At 37.6% G+C, this 19,986-nt stretch overlaps 1 protein-coding gene across 2 annotated transcripts in view; it reads left to right on the top strand.

Moving 5' to 3' along the window:
* Positions 1 to 19,986, top strand: part of STXBP5L (syntaxin binding protein 5L) — a 376,137-nt gene that overhangs the window by 323,193 nt on the left and 32,958 nt on the right. For both annotated transcript variants that reach the window (XM_006146699.2, XM_006146698.2), the window contains one exon: positions 3,440 to 3,679. In XM_006146699.2, coding sequence (XP_006146761.1) covers positions 3,440 to 3,679 — 240 coding nt within the window. The remainder of the gene's footprint in view (positions 1 to 3,439; positions 3,680 to 19,986) is intronic.

The following is a 19,986-nucleotide window of genomic DNA, read 5'->3' as shown; positions in this document are numbered from 1 at the left end:
ATTTTGCCATTCTATCAGGATTTGGCATACATAACAGACACACCTGGAGTGTTTCTCAAGGTGGTTAGCCACGTGGGATCCAACTTCCCTTAATCACTAGACTGTAGGTCAGCCTCACTAAATATTTCTTGTGAAGCTTGCCTAGTAGTTTGATGAGTTCTCTAATATTTTGCTTGTCTGTGAAAGACTTTATTTCTCCTTTATTTCTGAAGGGCTGCTTTACTGGGTATAGTGTTCTTGGCTATCAGTTTGTGTATGTGTGTGTGTGTGTGTGTGTGTGTGTGTGTGTTCCCTTTTAGTACTATATTATATTATATTATCCCAGCCTCTCCTAGATTATAAGGTTGCTGCTGAAAAATCTGATGTTAGTATAATGGCAATTTTCTTACATGTGACTTGGCACATTTAACTTGCTATTTTTAGGATTATCTCATTGTCTTTGACTTTTAACAATTTGACTATGATGTACTTCAGAGAGGATCTTTTGGAGTTGAATTTATTTGGGGACATTTAATTTCCCTGACTCTGCTTATCCCTATTTCTCCCAAGACTTAGAACATTTTTCACTATTATTTCATTAGATAAGTTTTTCTGTGCATTTTCCCATTTATTCTTTTTTATGTAGTTATTATTATTTATACATTCAATTGCTATATATCATTTAGATTGTAAAGAGACTTTGGATATACACTTCATCCCAGTTGAGAACACTATACACATCCTCAACAACAGATAATAAACCATATCTGTGTCCCACAAATATCTTACCTCTCTATTTTTTTCCTAAATTTTCTTTCCTGCACTCTTCCGCTTCAACACTCTCCTTCCACTTTGTCTCTAGTATCCATAATAATTTTAATGCTTTTATGTCCTCCCATTTATTCTTCCTCTGCAATTACCATAATACAAATATGTGTTCACTTAATAGTGCCTTATAGGTATCACAGATTTCCTTCTTCTTCTTCTTTTTCTTCTTCTTCTTCTTCTTCTTCTTCTTCTTCTTCTTGGAGGGGGGAGGGTCTGCATTTTTCAAAAGGCTTGTCTTTAATTTTAGAAATTCTTTCATCTCCTTGATCTAGTCTGTTGTTGAAGCTCTTAGTTGTATTTTTATTTATTTATTTACTTCTTCAGCTCTAAGATTATGATTTGGTTCTTTTTTATGATATCTATTTCTTTGTTGAATTACTTATTCATATCCTGAATTTTTCCTCCAATTTAATTGAATTTATCTGTATTGTCTTGCTTATTGTCAAGTTTCCTTGAATTATTATTTTAAAATTTTCAGGCATTTCATAACTTGTCTTTTCTTTAAGTTCTTATTGAAGAATTACTGTATTCCTTTGGAGGAGTTGTGGTTTCATTTTTGTTTTGTTTTTTTTGTGTGTTTTTTTTTCCTCTTTCTTGTATTCCTACATTCATATCTGTACATCCGTGGTTTCATTTTTGTTTTGTTTTTTTGTGTGTTTTTGTTCCTCCTTCTTGTATTCCTACATTCATATCTGTACATCTGGTGAACAGTCACATACTCAAATTTTATGGAGTATTCATAGGGAAAGCCTTTTTTTCTGCAGATGTGTCCAGTAGTGTTCCTTGAGTGGAGATATTTTGGCTTTGGTTCTGGCTTGGTACAGAAGTATAGTCTCAACATCAATAGAGTCTCCCAATTTTTTCAGTGGGCTAGACTGCCTAGTGTTTGTGGAGGCAATGACACTGCTTTGCTGGGGACATGGTTTCCAAGGGGCTGATGGCTCAGGTTCTGGGTTAGGTGGAAAATGGAGGTGCTGCAGGATGAGGAGATTGTGAAGTTACAGTCAGTGGCAGAACCCAAGTCAATGTCCTTAGGCCATGGGTAAGTGTGTAAAGTACACAAAGACCTCATTAGTTGAGGGGGCGGAGTCACTGGCAATGGCTACTGCAGTACTCAGTTAATGTTTGCAGGCTCTAGATGAGGCACACACAGGAAATAGGGTCAAAGGTACAGAATAGTCAACCAGAATGGCAGTAGCAGGTGCTTGGGCTAGGGTACCTTCAGGCTCTAGGTGAGATGTGCATGACATGCAAAGATTATGCCAGTCTAAGTGGACAGTCACTGGCAGCATAAACACAGCACTTAAGCTGATATTCTCAGGTCTCAATTGGTGCTCACCAGTCAAGAGGGTAGGGTTGGTAGGGCAACAGAGGCTCCCAGGCCAATGTCCTGCAGTTTCACTAGGGGTGAATACAATATGTGAAGGCCCTTCCAATTAAAGAGGCATTGATCACCAGCAACAGTAACAACAGCAGATGTTGAAGTGAAGACTGGTATCCTTGGGCTTGGGTGGGGAGAATGTGGCATGTAAAAGGCCCACTAATTAGGAAGGTTGGGTTGCCAAGAGGGATGGGATCTTCAGTGTGTAAAGGGTGATGGCAGTTCAAGAAAAATAAGATGAATTTGTATTCTGGAGTGATAATAAGAATAATACAACATTACTAATAATTCATTGAGATGGGTGAGTATATGTTGCTTGAAGTGTATATATGTGTAAGAGTTGATGAACAAGAAGATCTGAAACTATACTATTTCCTTAAAGTGGGTTAAAGCAACCTAAACTCTCAGAAAAATTACCACTGTTAACAGGATGACATATAGTCTATGGCTCCTTATTTGGTCCTAGGTAAAGTTAAAACTGGATTTAGATTCAAGGTAGGTGATTTGCAACTTGCATAGAGAGATATTTACATTTTGGCCTTGGTAAAAACTTTAATTTTTACTACCATAAATACCCAAGATATAGAGTATATTTACTACAGAATATCTGTGATTCAGAAAAGTTCTTACTTTTCAAATAATTACAATGTTATCATTAGGTGGGAATTTCTAAGAAGTAGTTACTAATACTTCCAACAATTGAGAGGAGGGCTATATAGTAAGAGTGGTATTAGAAATTATTGTAACCTTGACTATTTAGACTAAATACTATTTTTCCAGGTCAGATTATTTTAATTAATTTGTGAGGTAATGTAGAGAGAAAAAAAATAGCTAAAATCAAGAGATTCAAGTTGTAGTTTTAGCACTGCCCAAGTTTATGATTTAGCTTCTGAACTTCAGTTTCTCCTTTAAAGTAAGCTGGTGACCTGGATAAGCTGCCTTCCAAGACAATTAACAAAGAATGGAATTTTACTTCCCCTCATAATTTTGGTTTCCATGTATAGTCATGATCATTTAATGCAAAACTTGTCACCAGAAGATTCTGTCATGCACACATCATAGAGTACAGTTACATAAAGATGCACTGTGTAGCCCTACTGCACACTTAGGCTAGTTGGCATAGCCTATTGCTCCACCATCATAAATGCAGTTGGTTGATCATAATATTGTTATGCAGCACATGACTGTATTAAATATGACTTTATTTATTGTAGAAAACACTAACCTTTCTACTGTTTTTAATTTCCATAGAAAATCGAGAAAATTCCTATAATCGTTCTAGAAGCTCTAGCATCTCCAGTATTGACAAAGATTCTAAAGAAGCAATTACAGCACTATACTTCATGGAATCATTTGCACGGAAAAATGACTCTTCCATCTCTCCTTGTTTGTTTGTTGGAACCAGTCTGGGCATGGTGTTAATCATTTCCCTAAACCTACCATCAACAGATGAACAAAGGTTTACAGAGCCAGTAGTGGTGTTGCCAAGTGGTAAGAGTTTTTCACTTGTTTTGTCATTGCTACTTTGTCAAATTTAGATATAAGGTATTACAATGCATTTATTTGTGTTGATTTATGGTAAAAGTGATGAGTGTAAGTATTTTGTGCAATAAGACATATTGAGAATTTTATAAATGATATACTATCCCAATGTTTGTCATATTGTAACTTACCTCTCCTTCAGAGTGAAAGAGTATAACCATTTCCACAGTAGTCAACTATGAAACTACCAGCTTTTTTAAAAAATAATTATTTATTTTATTTATTCATTCATTTATTTTTCAGTTTGAGCAGAGAGAGACAGAGGGTGATAATGAGAGAGAGAGAGAGAGGAAGTGAGAAAGCAAGCCACCAGATTCAGGACTTAAACCCTGGTCGGCCATGTGGGAATGTCCAGCACCTTAACCACCACACCACCTGCTGGTCCCCTGAAACTACCAGCTTTAGCAGTACCTTTAGAAATAAGTTTCTGAAAAGCACTAAGGAAAACCTTAATGCAAAAGTTAAATTTATTATTTTTTAAGATTTCAGCATAGGGCATGTGTGCTCACCAGAAAGAGACAGAGAGACAGTGAGAGGGAAAGTGAGAAATCACCATCTAACCAGTGGGCCATGTGGGAACCCACCACCGTAACCACTACATCACCTGCTGGCCCCTAAATTTATTTTTAATATACTGAAACATTTCTCCAAAATTTCATGCAAGATCACAGTCTATGAATCTTTTTATCACCCCAAAGAACTCAATGCAACTAAACCAGAATCTGTTTGACCTAAAGTGGGATTTCTGAAGTCTTTTATAATCTTCCCATCTTGTTTCAAAAGCATAACACACTGTTTATTTCCTTTTCATCCTAGTGTCTAGAGAAGTTGACCTAAGTCATAAATATTATTGCTTAAGCATATGTTACATTTTCTTCCTACTTGAATTATCTTTTTTTTCTTTCAAAGAAGGGATGAGTGTGATTCCTCCTGTTGTTCCTTTGAATATTTTAAAATTTGTTCTTATTTTACTGTCTCTCTCTGTTCTATATATGATAAGGAATGTTTTTCAGATAGCTTTTCAGTGAAAAAAAGAATTTTATTAATATAAAGGGTAAAAGATTTTATTTTAAAAGAATATACATGCATGGCAGGTTAGACAGGATTGTGTTTTCTTCCTAAACTGAAATGCTAAATTCATATAGGTAGATCACGGATGGAATAGTCAACTCTATTAGTGTGGAAATTTCAGAAAAAAGCATTGGTTTTTAAAGTTAATTGGGGGGAGGGGCAGCAGGTGGTGTAAAGAGCTGGATTCCCACATGACTGACCATGGTTCAAGTCCCAGACCTGATGGCTTCAAAATGACACTGGGTATGTGTGTGTGCTTGCCCAGAATCCCAGGAGGAAAATGGAGAAGAGATTGTACCCTCTGGGGGAGGGTGTGCTTTCTTACTTTCCCTTTCTCTGTCTCTCTCTAGGAAGTTCACATCTCCTATGACAAAAAAAAAAAAAAATTATTAAATCAACTTTTTTAAAAACACATATTTCACAAAGAAAAAATATCTTTCACTACATTCCTGGTTTTAAGGAAATGTGCACAAGTCTTTTATATTGGTTGAATTAGCAAAAGCCAGATCAGTAAGATCATAATGAATTACTAAGTATTAAACTATTATTTAACTCAATAAATTATTAAACATATTGCATATCTAATTAATGTAAGACATTTAGCTTTACATAAAGGTAAGAATCACTCTGCAGTGTCACACAAGTTTAAGACCATAAATGAATGACACTGTCTTATAGTCATGCTAACAAATGTGGTTTTCTATGTCATGGGCATAGAAATAAACAATTCCTGGAACACATTTCTCAGTATTAGGAGGAACTTCTTGCCATTCTTACCAAACAGACTTAGACAAAAAACAAACACAATAAATACAGGTTTAACTTTTGACACTGGTTTATATTTGCCAAATTTATCCTTATCTATTGAATGAACTATAATGTAAAGCTATCTTCTCCAGTGTTCTATTATATTATAACTTTAATAATAATGTATCAATATCTCATCAGTTAAAACAAATTTGACACACATATGTAAATAGGGAAATCAGACAAGCATGTGGCATGGTAATTGAGGTGCTGGACCTCACATGGCCAACTGCAGTTTGAGTCCCAGACCTGGTGGCTTGAAAATCACACTGGGCACATGTGTATGTGTGCCTAAAATCCCAGGAGGAGAATGGAGAAGAAGAGATTGTGGTGTGGCTTTCCACCCATACCCTCTAGAGGGGTGATTTCTCACTTTCCTGTCACTGTCTACATCTCGGCAGTGAGCTCATGTGCCCTATGGAAAATACATTTTAAAAAAGAAACGATAGAGAAACTACAAAAGGAGTATATGGGAACTCTTTTTACTATCTGTTCAATTTTCTGAAAAAAAAAGAAAGAAAAAAAAATACTGCTCCAAAAGAAAAGTCTATTTTTAAAAGAATTATTTATTTAATTTTACTTTTATTATTTTGGGGGTTTTTAGAGAGATTTTTGTTGTAGGGCACGTGTGCTCACTGGAGGGACAGAAAGCAAGAATCACTCCCTGGGAGTATGGACAATCTGCAATTCCTTCTCGATTTTTCTCTTGGGATTTTGAGCATGCATACACACCCATTGTGAGTTTTAAGCCACTGGGTCTGGGACTCAAACTGCGGTCAACTATGCTGGAATCCAGTGACATAACCATTATTCCATCTGCTAGTCCCAATTATTATTATTTTTAATTTGCTATAGTGTATCTGTGCTCACCAGAGAGAGACACACATACAGAGAGAGAGAGAGAGAGAGAGAGAGAGAGAGAAAGTGAACAAGCAGACCACCATGTTCAGGATTCAAACCACAGTCAGTCATGTTGGAGTCCAGTGCCTTAACCACCATACGGCCTGCTGGCCTCAATAAATTTTATTATTAAAATAGAGAGAGATATGCATATAAAGAGCTGTGCTCACCAGAGAGAGACACACATACAGAGAGAGAGAGAGAGAGAGAGAGAGAGAGAGAAAGTGAACAAGCAGACCACCATGTTCAGGATTCAAACCACAGTCAGTCATGTTGGAGTCCAGTGCCTTAACCACCATACGGCCTGCTGGCCTCAATAAATTTTATTATTAAAATAGAGAGAGATATGCATATAAAGAGAAAGCTATGAGTTTGGGTTCAGATTTGTTCTATAGTTATCAATTAAAAGAGGGAAAGTCTAAGGTCCCGGTGATGGCACAGTGGTAAAATGTTATGTTCTGCAAGAATGACCTACATGGGAAAGTTCCCAGTCCAGAGACCTCTCTTAAGTAAACAAAGCACACATGTGTCCATTATCCATCACTGACTGAGGCTGGGGGTGGATCGTGGCATCCATACTTTGTTGGGAATACTGTCTTTCTTCACGGAAGAAATAAATAAACTTAAACACACACACACACACACACACACACACACACATTTAAGAGAGAGAAAGTTGGAGTCAGCACGTAGCATGGTGACTAAGGTGCTAGACTATCACATGGTCAACCACGTTTTGAGTCCTATACCTGGTGGCTTGAAAATCATGCTGGGAAATGTGTTAATTGGAAGTTGGAGAATCCCTCCTTTCCCAACTCCCTGCACTATAGAGACATCTGCCCTAGTGACGGGCCTGGCTGCACAGTGAGCTGTGTGCAGCAGGGAGGCTGAGCTGCAGGGACCATGGTTCATCCCCTGCCATATGCCTCTGAATTCTCAGACTTCAGCGTTTCCTAAAGCCACACAATCTCTTCTGTTTTTCTCAATTGAAGCTCATCAGCTCAGCCCCAGGTGCACCTATTGTCTAGAAAGTAGGAGGGCTTTAAATTATCTAGGTCCAGCAATAACTGTCTAGGTTGCTAGGTGAGCATCTGGGAGGGAGAAATCCACAATCACTTCATCCTACAAGCCTTTGAACACTCAGAATTAACTTGAAGAATTTAGGAAGCAATGTATAATACACCAGATGACCAGAAACCATTGCAGAAGCACAAGAAATAAGAGTAACCAAGAATATCTCTCCCTCAAGGGAAAACATTAATTCCTTATCGTCCACAGATAAAACAATGGAACTTGTGGAAATGTCAGATGAACAATTGAGAATATTTATTGTGACAAAACTAAATGATTTGCAAGAGAAAAGAGACAATGAGCTCCAGGAGATGAGGAAGTCTTTCCATGACTTGAAAGAAGCAATAGACACCATAAAAAAGAATCAAACAGAATTGTTAGAGGTGAAAGTTGTAATAGAGGAAATCAAAACCTCTGTCCAAACTATTAAAAACAGATTAGATTATCCAGAAGATTGAATCTCAGATGTAGAAGACAAAACTTCTGACCTAGAAAAAAATAACAAAAACTGCTGCGAAAGTAACCAAGAAAAATGAGGACTAATATACAAGAAATACTAGATACCATTAAGTCCCCAAACATCCAAATAATTGGTATTCCAGAAAGTGAAGAAAATAATAAGATCATTGATAATCTATTCCATGAAATCCTGGAATAAAACTTTCCAAACCTAAAGAGGCATTCAAATATACAAGAAATACAATGGACCCCAAATAGAATCAACCCAGGAAGATCCTCTCCAAGGCACATCATTGCCAGATTGCCAAAAACTACAAAGACAAGATACAAAAATTGGCAAGAGAGAAACGTCAAGTTACTTACAAAGATTATTCATCAGGCTAACAAAGAACTTCTCACTGGAAACAATGTAGGCAAGGGAAGAATGGGGAAATATATTCAAAGTATTAAATGAAAAACAATTTCAACCATGATTACTATACTCAGCAAGATTATCCTTTATATTGGAAGAAAATATATGGACCAGCAGTTAGCGTAATGGCTATGTCTTTGGACTCCCATGTAGTAAACCATGGTTCAAGTCCCAGACCCGGTGGCTTAAAACTCACGCCAGGCACGTGTGTGTGTGTGCCCAAGATTCCGAGAGGAGAAAGGAGGAGAAGGGGTTGCAGCGTGGTCATCCCTCCTGGGGGGCTGATTTCTCACTTTCTGTCTCTCTGACTCTCTCTGTCTTTCTGGCGAGAGCACGCTCCCTGTAGCAAAAACCTATCCAAAAAAAATTAAAACATTTTCAGATAAACAAAACCTGAAAGAATTTACCAACTCCAGGCCACCTCTTGAAGAAGTTCTGAAGGGAGTGCTATACCAGGAAAACTAAAGTCAGACGGACAGAAATGAGAGAACAAAAAACAACCAAGAAAATGGCCAACTTAATGATAGGAACAAGTCCAGAAATAGTAATAATAACGTTGAATGTTAATGGATTAAATTCTCCAATCAAGAGACACAGACTGGATGAAAAGAAAAAACAAACAAATAAACAAACAAAAACAGAAACTCTATCTGTTGCCTACAACAAATGCACCTCATGGTTAAAGACATATATAGACTAAAAGTGAAGGGCTGGAAAAAGGTATTCCATGCAAACAGAAAACAGAAATCAAAAAGGGCTGGAGTTATAATACTGATTTCAGACAAAAAGTGTTTAAAGACAAAAACTGTAAGAAGAGACAAAGAAGGGCATTAAATGGTAGTAAAAGGACTAATTTATCAAGAAGAATAATGCTTATAAATATCCATGCACCCAACTAAGGAGCATCCAAATATGTGAAAGACTCTTAGGTTTAAAAGGAGAGATAGGTTGCAACACTCTAATGGTTGGGGATCTCAACACTCCATTATATCCTTTAGACAGATAACTACACAAAAAAAATCAGCAAAAAGATATAGGACCTAAACAATACCATAAATTAAATGACTTGACAGACATCTATAGAACTTTCCACCCAAAACCCACAAAATACACATTTTTCTCCTCCTACATGGAACCTTTTCAAAGATTGAATGTATAAGATACCTAGGGATAAACCTAACTAAGGAAGTCAAAGAGCTTTACAAGTAAAGCTTTGAAAATCTACAAAAAGATACTGAAAAAGAAACAAAAAAGTGAAAGGACATGCATGTTTATGGATTGGAAGAATTAATATCAAAGTGATAATTCTACCCAAATTAATCTACATATTTAATGCAATTCCAATCAAATTACCAGAGACAGTCTTCACAGATTTAGAAGAGATAACCATAGAATTTGTCTGGAATCATAAAAGACCCTGAATTGTCAAAGCAATCCTGCATAAGAAGAGTAGAGTGAGCAGCACATCACTTCCTGGTGCCAAAATATATTATAAAGCTGTGATAATCAAAACAGCATGGTATTGGTACAAAAACAGACAGGTAGACCAATGGAACAGAATAGAGACCCCAGAAATAAACCCCCAAACTCCTTTGACAAAAAGTACTAGTCAATCCAGTAGGAAAAGGAAAACTTCTTTAGCAAATGGTGCTGGATGAACTGGAAATCCACCTGCAGAAAGATGAAACTTGACCCCCATCTTTCACCATTAATAAAAATCAACTCAAAATGGATCAAAGATTCTAAACCTAAGATCTGAAACTATAAAACTACCAGTGGAAAACACTAGGGAAACTCTGGGAGACAATAGGATAGACTTTAAGTCTTCTTAAAATAGACCCCCAAAGCACAGGCAATAATTCCAAAAAATAGACAAGTGGGATTACATCAGATTAAGAAGTTTCTGCAAATTAAAGCAAAAGACACAGTAATTGATGTGAATTGACAACCCTTGGAATGGGAGAATATTTTTGTAAGCTATGCCTCAATTAATGGACTGACAACCAGAATACACAGGGAGCTCAAGCAACTTACAAAAAATATTAAAAAATGACTAACCCAATTAAAAGACAGGAAAATGAACCAAACAGACAACTACTAGGAAGACATATGAACAGTCGAAAGGTGTATGAAAACATGCTCAACATCCCTTATCATAAAGGAAAAGCAGATCAAGATCACAGAGAGATACTACCTAACCCCTATCAGAACGGTGAAGATTAAAAATACAAAAAATGATAAGTGTTGGCTGGGCTATGGTAAAAGAGGAACTCTCCTACACTGTTGGTGGGAATATAAATTGGTCCAGCCACTGTGGAAAACAATATGTAAGTTCCTCAAAGACCTACAAATGGAACTACCATATGACCCGGCAATTCCACTCTTGTTATCTACCCAAAGGGCAGGAGAATGCTCCATCAGAAAAGTGCTTGCACATTTTTTTATTGCAGCACTATTCACCATTGCTAAGATATGGAACGAACCCAAATGTCCATGAGTAGATGAATGGATTGAAAAATTGTGGCACATATACTCTATGTAATACTATTTACAATAAGACCCTGGCATTTGATAGAAAGTGGATGTATATGGAAGTTTTATTACTGAGTGAAAGAAGTCAAGCTATGAAAGAGAGACATTGTCTCCACTTAACATATACCTACTATCCACACTCTACGGTAGAGATTGAAAGATTGGAGGACATAAAAGCATTGGAAAATAGTTTTGGACACTGGAGATAATGTGGGAGGAGTGTGGGAGAAAGGAAGAGTGTAGGAAGGAAATTAGGGAGAAATATAGAGAGGCAAGACATTTATGGGACACAGAAATGGTTTATTACCTTTATGATAATGTGTATATTATCTTCAACTGAACTGGTCTAAAGTTCATGTTGGGTAAAATCACTTTACAAGCTAAGTGATGTATAGTGGTTGAATGTATAAAATAAATTTTAAAAAGAAAAAAATTAAGACAATCATGCCGGGCACATGTGTATGCATGCCCAAAATCTTGAAGAAAAGAGAAGAGACTGTGGCATGGCCATGCCCCAACAGAGTGATTTCTCACTTTCCCTCTCACTCTCTCTGTCTCTCTCTCTCTAGCAAACATATGTACCTATGGCAAAAAATTTTTTTAAAAATTTAATTAAAAAAAATTAAAGGGGGAGAGAAAATCTAACCAGAAGCCATAAATTTCTGATAGAAGAAAAAAGTAGGGTATTGTTTCATTAGAAAACAATAGAGGTGACAGAAAGCTATTGATAGTTCAAATTTAAAGTAGAAAACTACCCTTCCTTCATTGCAGTTCACTTACTAACTCTCTGTAATAGTTGTCCCCGGTTTTACCTCTTTCTCTATTCCATGCCCTTAGCCTTGTCCAAGTATATGGGAACCATTATTGGGTACTGCCTTAGCTAAGGGAAGTCTTTAAAAAGGTTCAGAATTGCAATTTCCCTCTTTCATTGTTAGTGCTGAAGTGAGTAGTATTCTCTCAGAATCTACATGCTTTCTTAAAAAAAGAATTATTTTTTATTTGATTTTATTCACTGTCATTATTTTATTTATTTATATATTTTTTTGAAGTTGAGTAGAGAGACACAGACAGAGAGAAGGAAAGTGAGAAAGCAAGCTGCCAGGCTCAAACTGTGGTCAGCCATGTAGAAGTCCAGCCACATTAATCACCATGCCACCTGCCAGCCCCCCTACCTGTTTTTCTTTTTTCCCTGTTAAAAACATAGTGAAATAACCCTTTATTAACTGGCCTAGGAAAACACATGTGAGTCAAGCAGCTTCCTTAAATTTGAAAACAGTTCATTTTGAAATTTATCTATTTATTTAACATTTACCAAACCTATACTGATGAATTAAGCACTGAGGATAAAATGGTTTCTGTTTTCAGAGACTTATAGGGAAGGATTAAACTATGCAGAAAATTACTTACAATAAAAGAATTATAATAAAGGAAATAAAATTACCATGGCATCCCATGAAGGGGATACAGGGAGACTTCCCTAATGAATATTGTTTCTGTCAGAAGTGGGAGTGGGACAGGTTTGAGAGGGAAATGCCCACAGTACTGATATTTAAGAATAATTAACTATTGGGACCAGCACTTGGTATAATGGCTATGTCGCTGGACTCCCATGTAGTAGACTGTGGTTCAAGTCCCAGACCTGGTGGCTTAAACTCACACCAGGCACATGTGTGTGCATGCCCACGATCCCGAGAGGAGAATGGAGGAGAAGGGGTTGAGGCATGGCCATCCTCCCTGAGAGGTCATTTCTTGCTTTCTATCTCTTTGTCTGTCTCTGTCTTTCTGGCGAGTGCACATGCCCTAGAGCAAAAAAAACTCTCAAAAAAATAAAAAATTTGTAACTAAAAAATTTAGGAGTTTCAGGGCCAGGGTGACATGTTGGCTAAGGCGGCTGGATTCCCACATGTTGACCCTGGTTTGAGTCCCAGACCTGGTGGCTTGAAACTCACTCCAAGTGCTTGTGTATGCATGCTCAAAATCCCAAGAGGAGAATGGAGAAGGGTTACAGTGTGGCTATCCTCCCTGGGGGGTGATTTCACACTTTCCCTCTGTCTCCTCTCTAGTGAGAGCATGCGCCCTATGGCAAAAACCTAAAAAGATAAAGGGGCATCAACCTTTTCACCAAATAAAACTGTAAGGCCCAGCCACTGTGGTGCAGCAGTAAGTGCCCCCCAGAGCTAGAAGTCACATAGCAGTCATGGGTTTGGATCCCCGGGCTGGCCTGGAAACAGACTGGGTGCACATGTAACACCTGGGTCCTGAGGAGCTGGAGGGCAGGGAAAGGGGACCACACTGTGATGAAACCCTGTCAAGGGGGCTGCTTTTCTCTCTAGCGCATGCACAAATGTGCTCTTTATCATAACAAATAAATGAATGAATTTAAAAATATATCAGTAAGGGCCAGCCAGTGGTGTGGCAGTTAAGGCATCAGGATCCCACAGGGTCAGCTGCATGGCTTGAATCCTGAATAGACCCAGCAGCTTGGAAGACATGCCAGGAGTATGTGCATGAGTGCCCCGATCCTAAAGGAGGACTAGAGAAGGGACTGCAACATGACCATCTCCCATGGGGTATGCTTTCTTTCCTTCCTCCTCCTCTCTCTCTCTCTCTCTGGTGGGCACAAACATCCTACAGCAAATTTTTTAAAATATGCATATAAATTGGGTCATGAGAAAAGTCATGATGCATTTTTACATAGAAAAACACAGAAAAATGAGTCACAACTTTTCTGATGACCCAATATATTAGTGAAATGCATGAATTGACTCCTCTTCTTTAATTCTTAAATTATCCCACAGAGTTTTAGTGTCCACTCGATAAGGATGATGATACATGCAACCACCAGTGCCTGAGGACGACAGTCTCCTATAGCAAAAACCTTTCAAAAAAAAAAAAAAAAAAGAATAATTCAATACAACTTGAATTAAAAACCGGGAGTTAAGAGAAAACATGTTATAGCTGGACCCTAGAAACAGAATAGAGCTAGATAGCTAGATGAGACAAAAAAAAAAAAAAAAAAAAAAATAGACAGGAGATTATTGGGAGCCTTATAAACCATGTTAGGAGTTGGAGAACACTCACTTTCTAGACCAGTAAATTATTTTTCAACACAAAACTTATGATTCAATACACTGTTGTTGTTTCCCTCAGTAGCTGGTACTTAAATTTAAAATATTTTTAATTGTAAAAATCAAAATAAAAAGAAAATGAAAATTCTGCCACCACCAAAATTTTTCCCTTCTCTATTTGCCAACCCTTTCTACATTTTTCCCTAGGAATTTGACTCTCCATCAGTAACTTTATGAGAAATTTGGTAAGACTCATTTTTAATTGGATTTTATTTCCATTTAATTCTTTATGCTACCAACTACAACTTATTCTATAACTATCAGTTTTGTCCTATGGTATGCCTAACACTGCTTTGTAAAAAATCATTTTTTGATGCTTTATGATCAAATGGGAGTTTTAAACTCATGATTAAACCAGTTCTTCTTGCTACTGTCCTTTCTTTTTGTTTATTTTTGTTTCTGTTTTTGTGTTTTTTGTTTTGTTTTTGTTTCTTTTTTAAGAGAGATTTTTGCTATAAGGCGTGCGTGCTTGCTAGAGAGACAGAAAGTGAGAAATCACTCCTCCCCACCTTCCCTATGGGGAATGGCCATGCTGTAATTCCTTCTCCTCCATTCTGCTCTCAGGTCTTTGTGCATACATGCACACACGTCCAGCATGAGTTTTAAGCCACTGGGTCCAGGACTTGAACTGCTGTCAACTACATGGGAGTCCAGTAACGTAACCATTACGCCATCTGTTGGTCCCCCCCCCTTTTTTAAGGGAGTTTTTTGTTTGTTTGTTTGTTTGCTAGAGGGTACATGTAATCAAGAGAGACAGAGAGACAGAAAGTGAGAAATCACCCCCTAGTGGGGATGGCCATACTGCAATCCGTTCTCCAATTTCCTCTCATGATTTTGGGCACACACACACACACATATGCACTTTCTGTGAGTTTTAAGTTGCCAGGTCTAGAACTTGAACCATGGTCAACTACGTGGGAGTCCAGTGACATAACCATTACACCATCTCCTGGTCCCGCCACTCTCCTATTAACAGTCCTGTGATGCTACAAAAATGATCTCCATAACTTGTTTCTTCATTTCACATTCCTTACTCACTGCCCCTACATTCATCTTACTGCAATATTATTTTCATGCACCACAGTCACTGATATTTTTCACTTATTCATAGTAGCAATTTCAAACTTAGTATCTGCGAAATTAATGATCTCTCTCAACTCAGGCCTATTCTACCTCACTAATCTCATTTCCTGTTACTTCCCAGCACTAACTCCCTGGTCCTGCCAGGATTATTTCATCATTTTCCTTTTCTCATTTCGCTCCCTCCTAATCATCTATCATTCGTAAATGTCATGTGAATTTTTAGGTTCGTTTGTCAAAGTTGGGAAAAACTATGTCAAGTTTCTTGTATAAACTGTTAAGACTTTGGAGAATTTTCTACAAATTAGCTTTTGAATCCACACATTTAAAATCTTACTTGTTCTTCATTACCTACATACTTCTAAAGTTGAAATAATATGCCTTGCTATGTGACCTTTGGCCTAACACTTTCATGTCAAAATGACACTGAGTTGCATCAGGGTGGTAATGGTTTTCCTGGAAGCCATTTCCAGACCTAGAAGGTAGGCAGTAACCTAGATAAGAGTGACTGTGAACCATGTAAGTATAGTTTACTCTAATCCAAACTATTAATAAACAGAGCTCATCTGAAGAAGGCAGTCTTAACTGGTTTTGGCTAAGATATCTTAGTTTCATAAATTTTATAAAAATACATGAACATGTGAACGCACTGCCTTTTTCTGGTCCATGGAACCAATGCTAGTAAATAGATTTTGTTCCCTCTGTATGCTAAAAATATAGATTTAACTTACTGTAATAATTCACTTTCTTTGTCTATATTATGTAATCCTGTATTGTTTTTATTTGCCACATTCAGTTCCTTTAAAGTTCAGCTCTGTGATAAAGAACTAATAAATTTAGGCAAATGTGAAATGGGTTAATGTGCTGTATCAGAAATAATATGAAACTAGTTAACAGGCTTTGTCTGGAGATCATTTAGTTGAAATGAGAAGGATATAGTGTGTCTATGTATGTGTGTGTTTTAGAATTTATTTTTTTTTCATTTATTGTTATTATACCAGAGAGAGAAAGTGAGAAAGCAAGCCACCAGGTCTGGGATTCAAATTGTGGTCAGCCATGTGGGAATCCAGCACCTTAACCACCATGCCACCTGCCAGCCCTGAAAAGGATATAGTTTTTAATCTTAAGTCTAAACTGTGATTTAAAAACCTTATTAAGTTGAAGTATTTTTTAGTTAAGAACTTTGAATATAAGATGTTTATATTTAAATGTGTAAAATGTATGCATTATATCTTTTATAAACTGCAATAAAACAAATACAGTAAGGTCTAATTAAATCAAACATTATGATTATATTTGATTGAACAAGAATAGTCAGGCCAGCAGGTGGTGTGATGGTAAAGGCACTGGATTCCCACGGTGACTGATGTGGTTTGAGTCAATCCTGGAAGGGCAGCTGAGCTGGGCACATGTGCATGCATGCCTGAAATGCCAAGAGAAGACTGGAAGAGAAGGGCTTGCAATGTGGCAACCCCATGGGTGTTTATTTCTCAATTTCCCTCTCTCTGTTTCACACATATGCCCTTTGACAACAACCAAATCACAACTTCATACAGAATAATCAACATATATGCTCCCCATTTATAGATTTCAAAAAATAACAGCACTATTAGATGTTTACAGTTGTTATTACTAGTCACACCATATTTGTTTGTAGGGACCATATTTTCCCCAAAGTAAATATAATTTCACTTGAGACTAGCAGTTGGCATAATGGCTATGTTGCTGTACTCCCATGTGGTCGACTGCAGTTCAAGTCCCGGACCTGGTGGCTTAAACTCACACCGGGCACGTGAGCATGCGTGCCCAAGATCCCAAAAGAATGGAGGAGAAGGTATTGTGGTGTGACCATCCCCCCGGGGGGTGATTTTTCCCTTTCTGTCTCTCTGTCTCTGTCTTTTTGGCGAACGCAGGCACCCTATAGCAAAAACTCTCAAAAAATATATATATGTATATAATTTCACTTGAAGATAACTGGGTGTAGAGTATGGAATCTGTCTAAAACCTTAATGACTAGACTAAAACATATAGGAAGCTAAAAGTCAAGACTTTTTAGAGACTTTTTTTTTTTTTGGACAAAGTTTTGCCTTGGGCACATGCACTTCTTGGAGAGCAAGAGAGACAGACACAATGAGAAGGAAAGTGGGAAATCCACCCCCTCTTTCCAGGGAGAATGGCCACACAGCAATCCCTTCTCCTCCTTTCTCCTTCTGGGATTTTGAACATATCACTGGAGTGAGTTTCGAGCCACTGGTCTGGGACTCAAACCACATTGGCCATGTGGGAGTCCAATGATATAACTGCTACGTCATCTGCTTGCCCCAAATTTTAGACACTTTTAATTCATGGAAGAAAAACTAGATTCACTTCAGGTACTATAAAAAACAAATGAGGGACCAGCAGATGGCATAATGGTTATGTTGCTGGACATCCACGTGGCTGACCTCCATTCAAGCGCCTGACCCTGAGGCTTGAAACACAGTGGGGTGCGTGTGAGTGTGTGCCCAAAATCCTGAGAGGAGAATGGAGAATTTTTGTGCCATTTAGCCAAAATCTCTCTTAAAAAGTAAAAAATGAAGCTTCACTTACCCTTTTGTCCTATTATTGGCATGAATTCAAACTTTTGCAAGAATAGGCTCCTTCTATTAACAGATTAAAAAAAGTATTATTATTTGTGAAAATTCACTGAGCTAGATATATGATTTTTTTCTTAATATAACAGAATAGTATCTATAATTAACTCTATTGGTGAGTGATAGGCAAACATTGAAAGACTATTCATTAATTGTACACATCCTTACATTGGAAAGAGACAGATACAGAGAGGGAAAGAAATCACTCCCCAGGAAGATTGGCTATGCCACTGTCCCATCTCTTCCATTCTCCTCCCAGAATTCTGGGCATGCACGCACAGGTGCCAGCATGTTTTTCAGGCTGCCAGATCCGGGACTCAAACCATATAGTCAGCCATATGGGATCTAGTCACCTTAACCTCTTAACCTTCATGCCATCTGCTGGCCCCTACTCATATTCTTAGCCCTTTCTTTTTCTTTTTCTTTTTCTTTTTCTTTTTCTTTCTTTTTCTTTTTCTTTCTTTTTCTTTTTCTTTTTCTTTTTCTTTTTCTTTTTCTTTTTCTTTTTCTTTTTCTTTTTTCTTAGACAGGGTCTCACTGTTGCAAGCCTTCTGTCTTAGCCTCATAGCTGGGACTACAGGCATGTGCTACCACTCTGAGCTCTTTTAAAATAAGGCCTCACTGTGTTGTCCAAGTTAGGCTTGAACCTACACTATCTCAGCCACCCAAATTGCTGGGATTACAGGTGCACACCACTGTGTCTGACCTCTAGATTGGACTGAGCATGGAACCAAGCCTATGTGGTTCCAGCCTGTGAAGCGCAGTGTCTTAGCAGTGTGGACCACAGTGGCTGAGCCTTTAGCCCATTTTTAACAAAACTAAGTGTTGGTTTTTGAAAAGATAAACAGAATTGATTAACTCTTAGCTAATTAACTAATAGAAAAAGAGAGAAGGCTAAAACCAGAAATTAAAAAGGAGATATTACTTCATAGTATCAAAACAAAAAAGAGCAGGAGACTATGGACAATTACATCCCAACAAACTGGATACTCCAGAAGAAATGGAGACAATCCTAGAAACAAACTTACCATGACTGAATCATTTTGGAACAGAAAGTCTAAACAGATTCACAACTAACAAGGAGATTGAATCAGTAATCAAAATCTCCTAATAAGAAAAGCCTACTTCTCAGGACCAGCAGATGGCATAGTGGTTATGTCACTGGACTTCCACATAGTTGACTGCAGTTCTAATACCAAACCTGGTAGCCTAAAACTCATGCCAGGTGCATGTGCATGCATGCCCAAAATCCTGAGAGGAGAATGGAGGAGAAAGGCTTGCAGCATGGCCATCCCCTCTGGGAGTGATTTCTCACTTTCTGTCTCTCTATCTCTCTAGCAAGCACATGAGCCCTAGACCTAAAATTTTTCTAAAGGAAAAGCCTACTTCTCTTTTTTTAAAGAATCTCTTCACATAGATTATCTTATTTCTCCTGACAACAAATTCTTATCAGTAATAAGAAAATTTGAACGGTAGTAAATAATTTTATTTTAGATGTCTGTTTGCTTGTTTTTGTTTTTGTTTTGTTTTGTTTGTTTGCTATAGGGTGTATGTGCTCACCAGAGAGAGAGAGAGGGAAAGCAAGAAATCACCACCCCTGGGCTAGATATGACCATCCTACAACTCATTTTTCTTTATTCTCCTTTTGGGATTTCTTGCATGCACACATACATGCCTGGCATGATTTTCAAGCCTTCAGGTCCAGGCCTCAAACCATTGTCAGCCATGTGAAAGTCTAGCACCTTAACCACCAGGCCACCCACTGACCCCAAGTAATTTAATTTTAGAGTTTGAAAGCAGCTTGAGACTCTCTATTCTAATAGCTACCACTTCAGTCTACATTGGAATCTCTTGGAGGGTTTGCTACAATACAGATAATTGGGTCCCACCTTGTAGAGTTTCTAATTTAGTACATCTTGGGTACCATTTGAGAATTTGCATTTTTACATTTTTTTTTCTTTTATGATAGAGAGAAAGAGACAGAGACAGAGAGGTACCCTTGACAAGGATCTTAAGACCCCTCAATCCTCCTAGCCTCCTACAAACAGGGTTAAAGGGCACAGACAGGTTAAATAGGCACAGCCCACATGTTTGGGTGAACCTGTGTTTATTCTAAAATCTTACCACTGATATCTTATGGTTAGAAAGTTATCAGATACCAAA

This window comes from Tupaia chinensis, unplaced genomic scaffold, assembly GCF_000334495.1.
Source record: "Tupaia chinensis unplaced genomic scaffold, TupChi_1.0 Scaffold000185_1, whole genome shotgun sequence".
Classification (NCBI taxonomy): Eukaryota; Metazoa; Chordata; class Mammalia; order Scandentia; family Tupaiidae; genus Tupaia; species Tupaia belangeri.
Note: the sequence above shows the minus strand (reverse complement) of the source record. Positions and strands in the feature narration are given on the sequence as shown.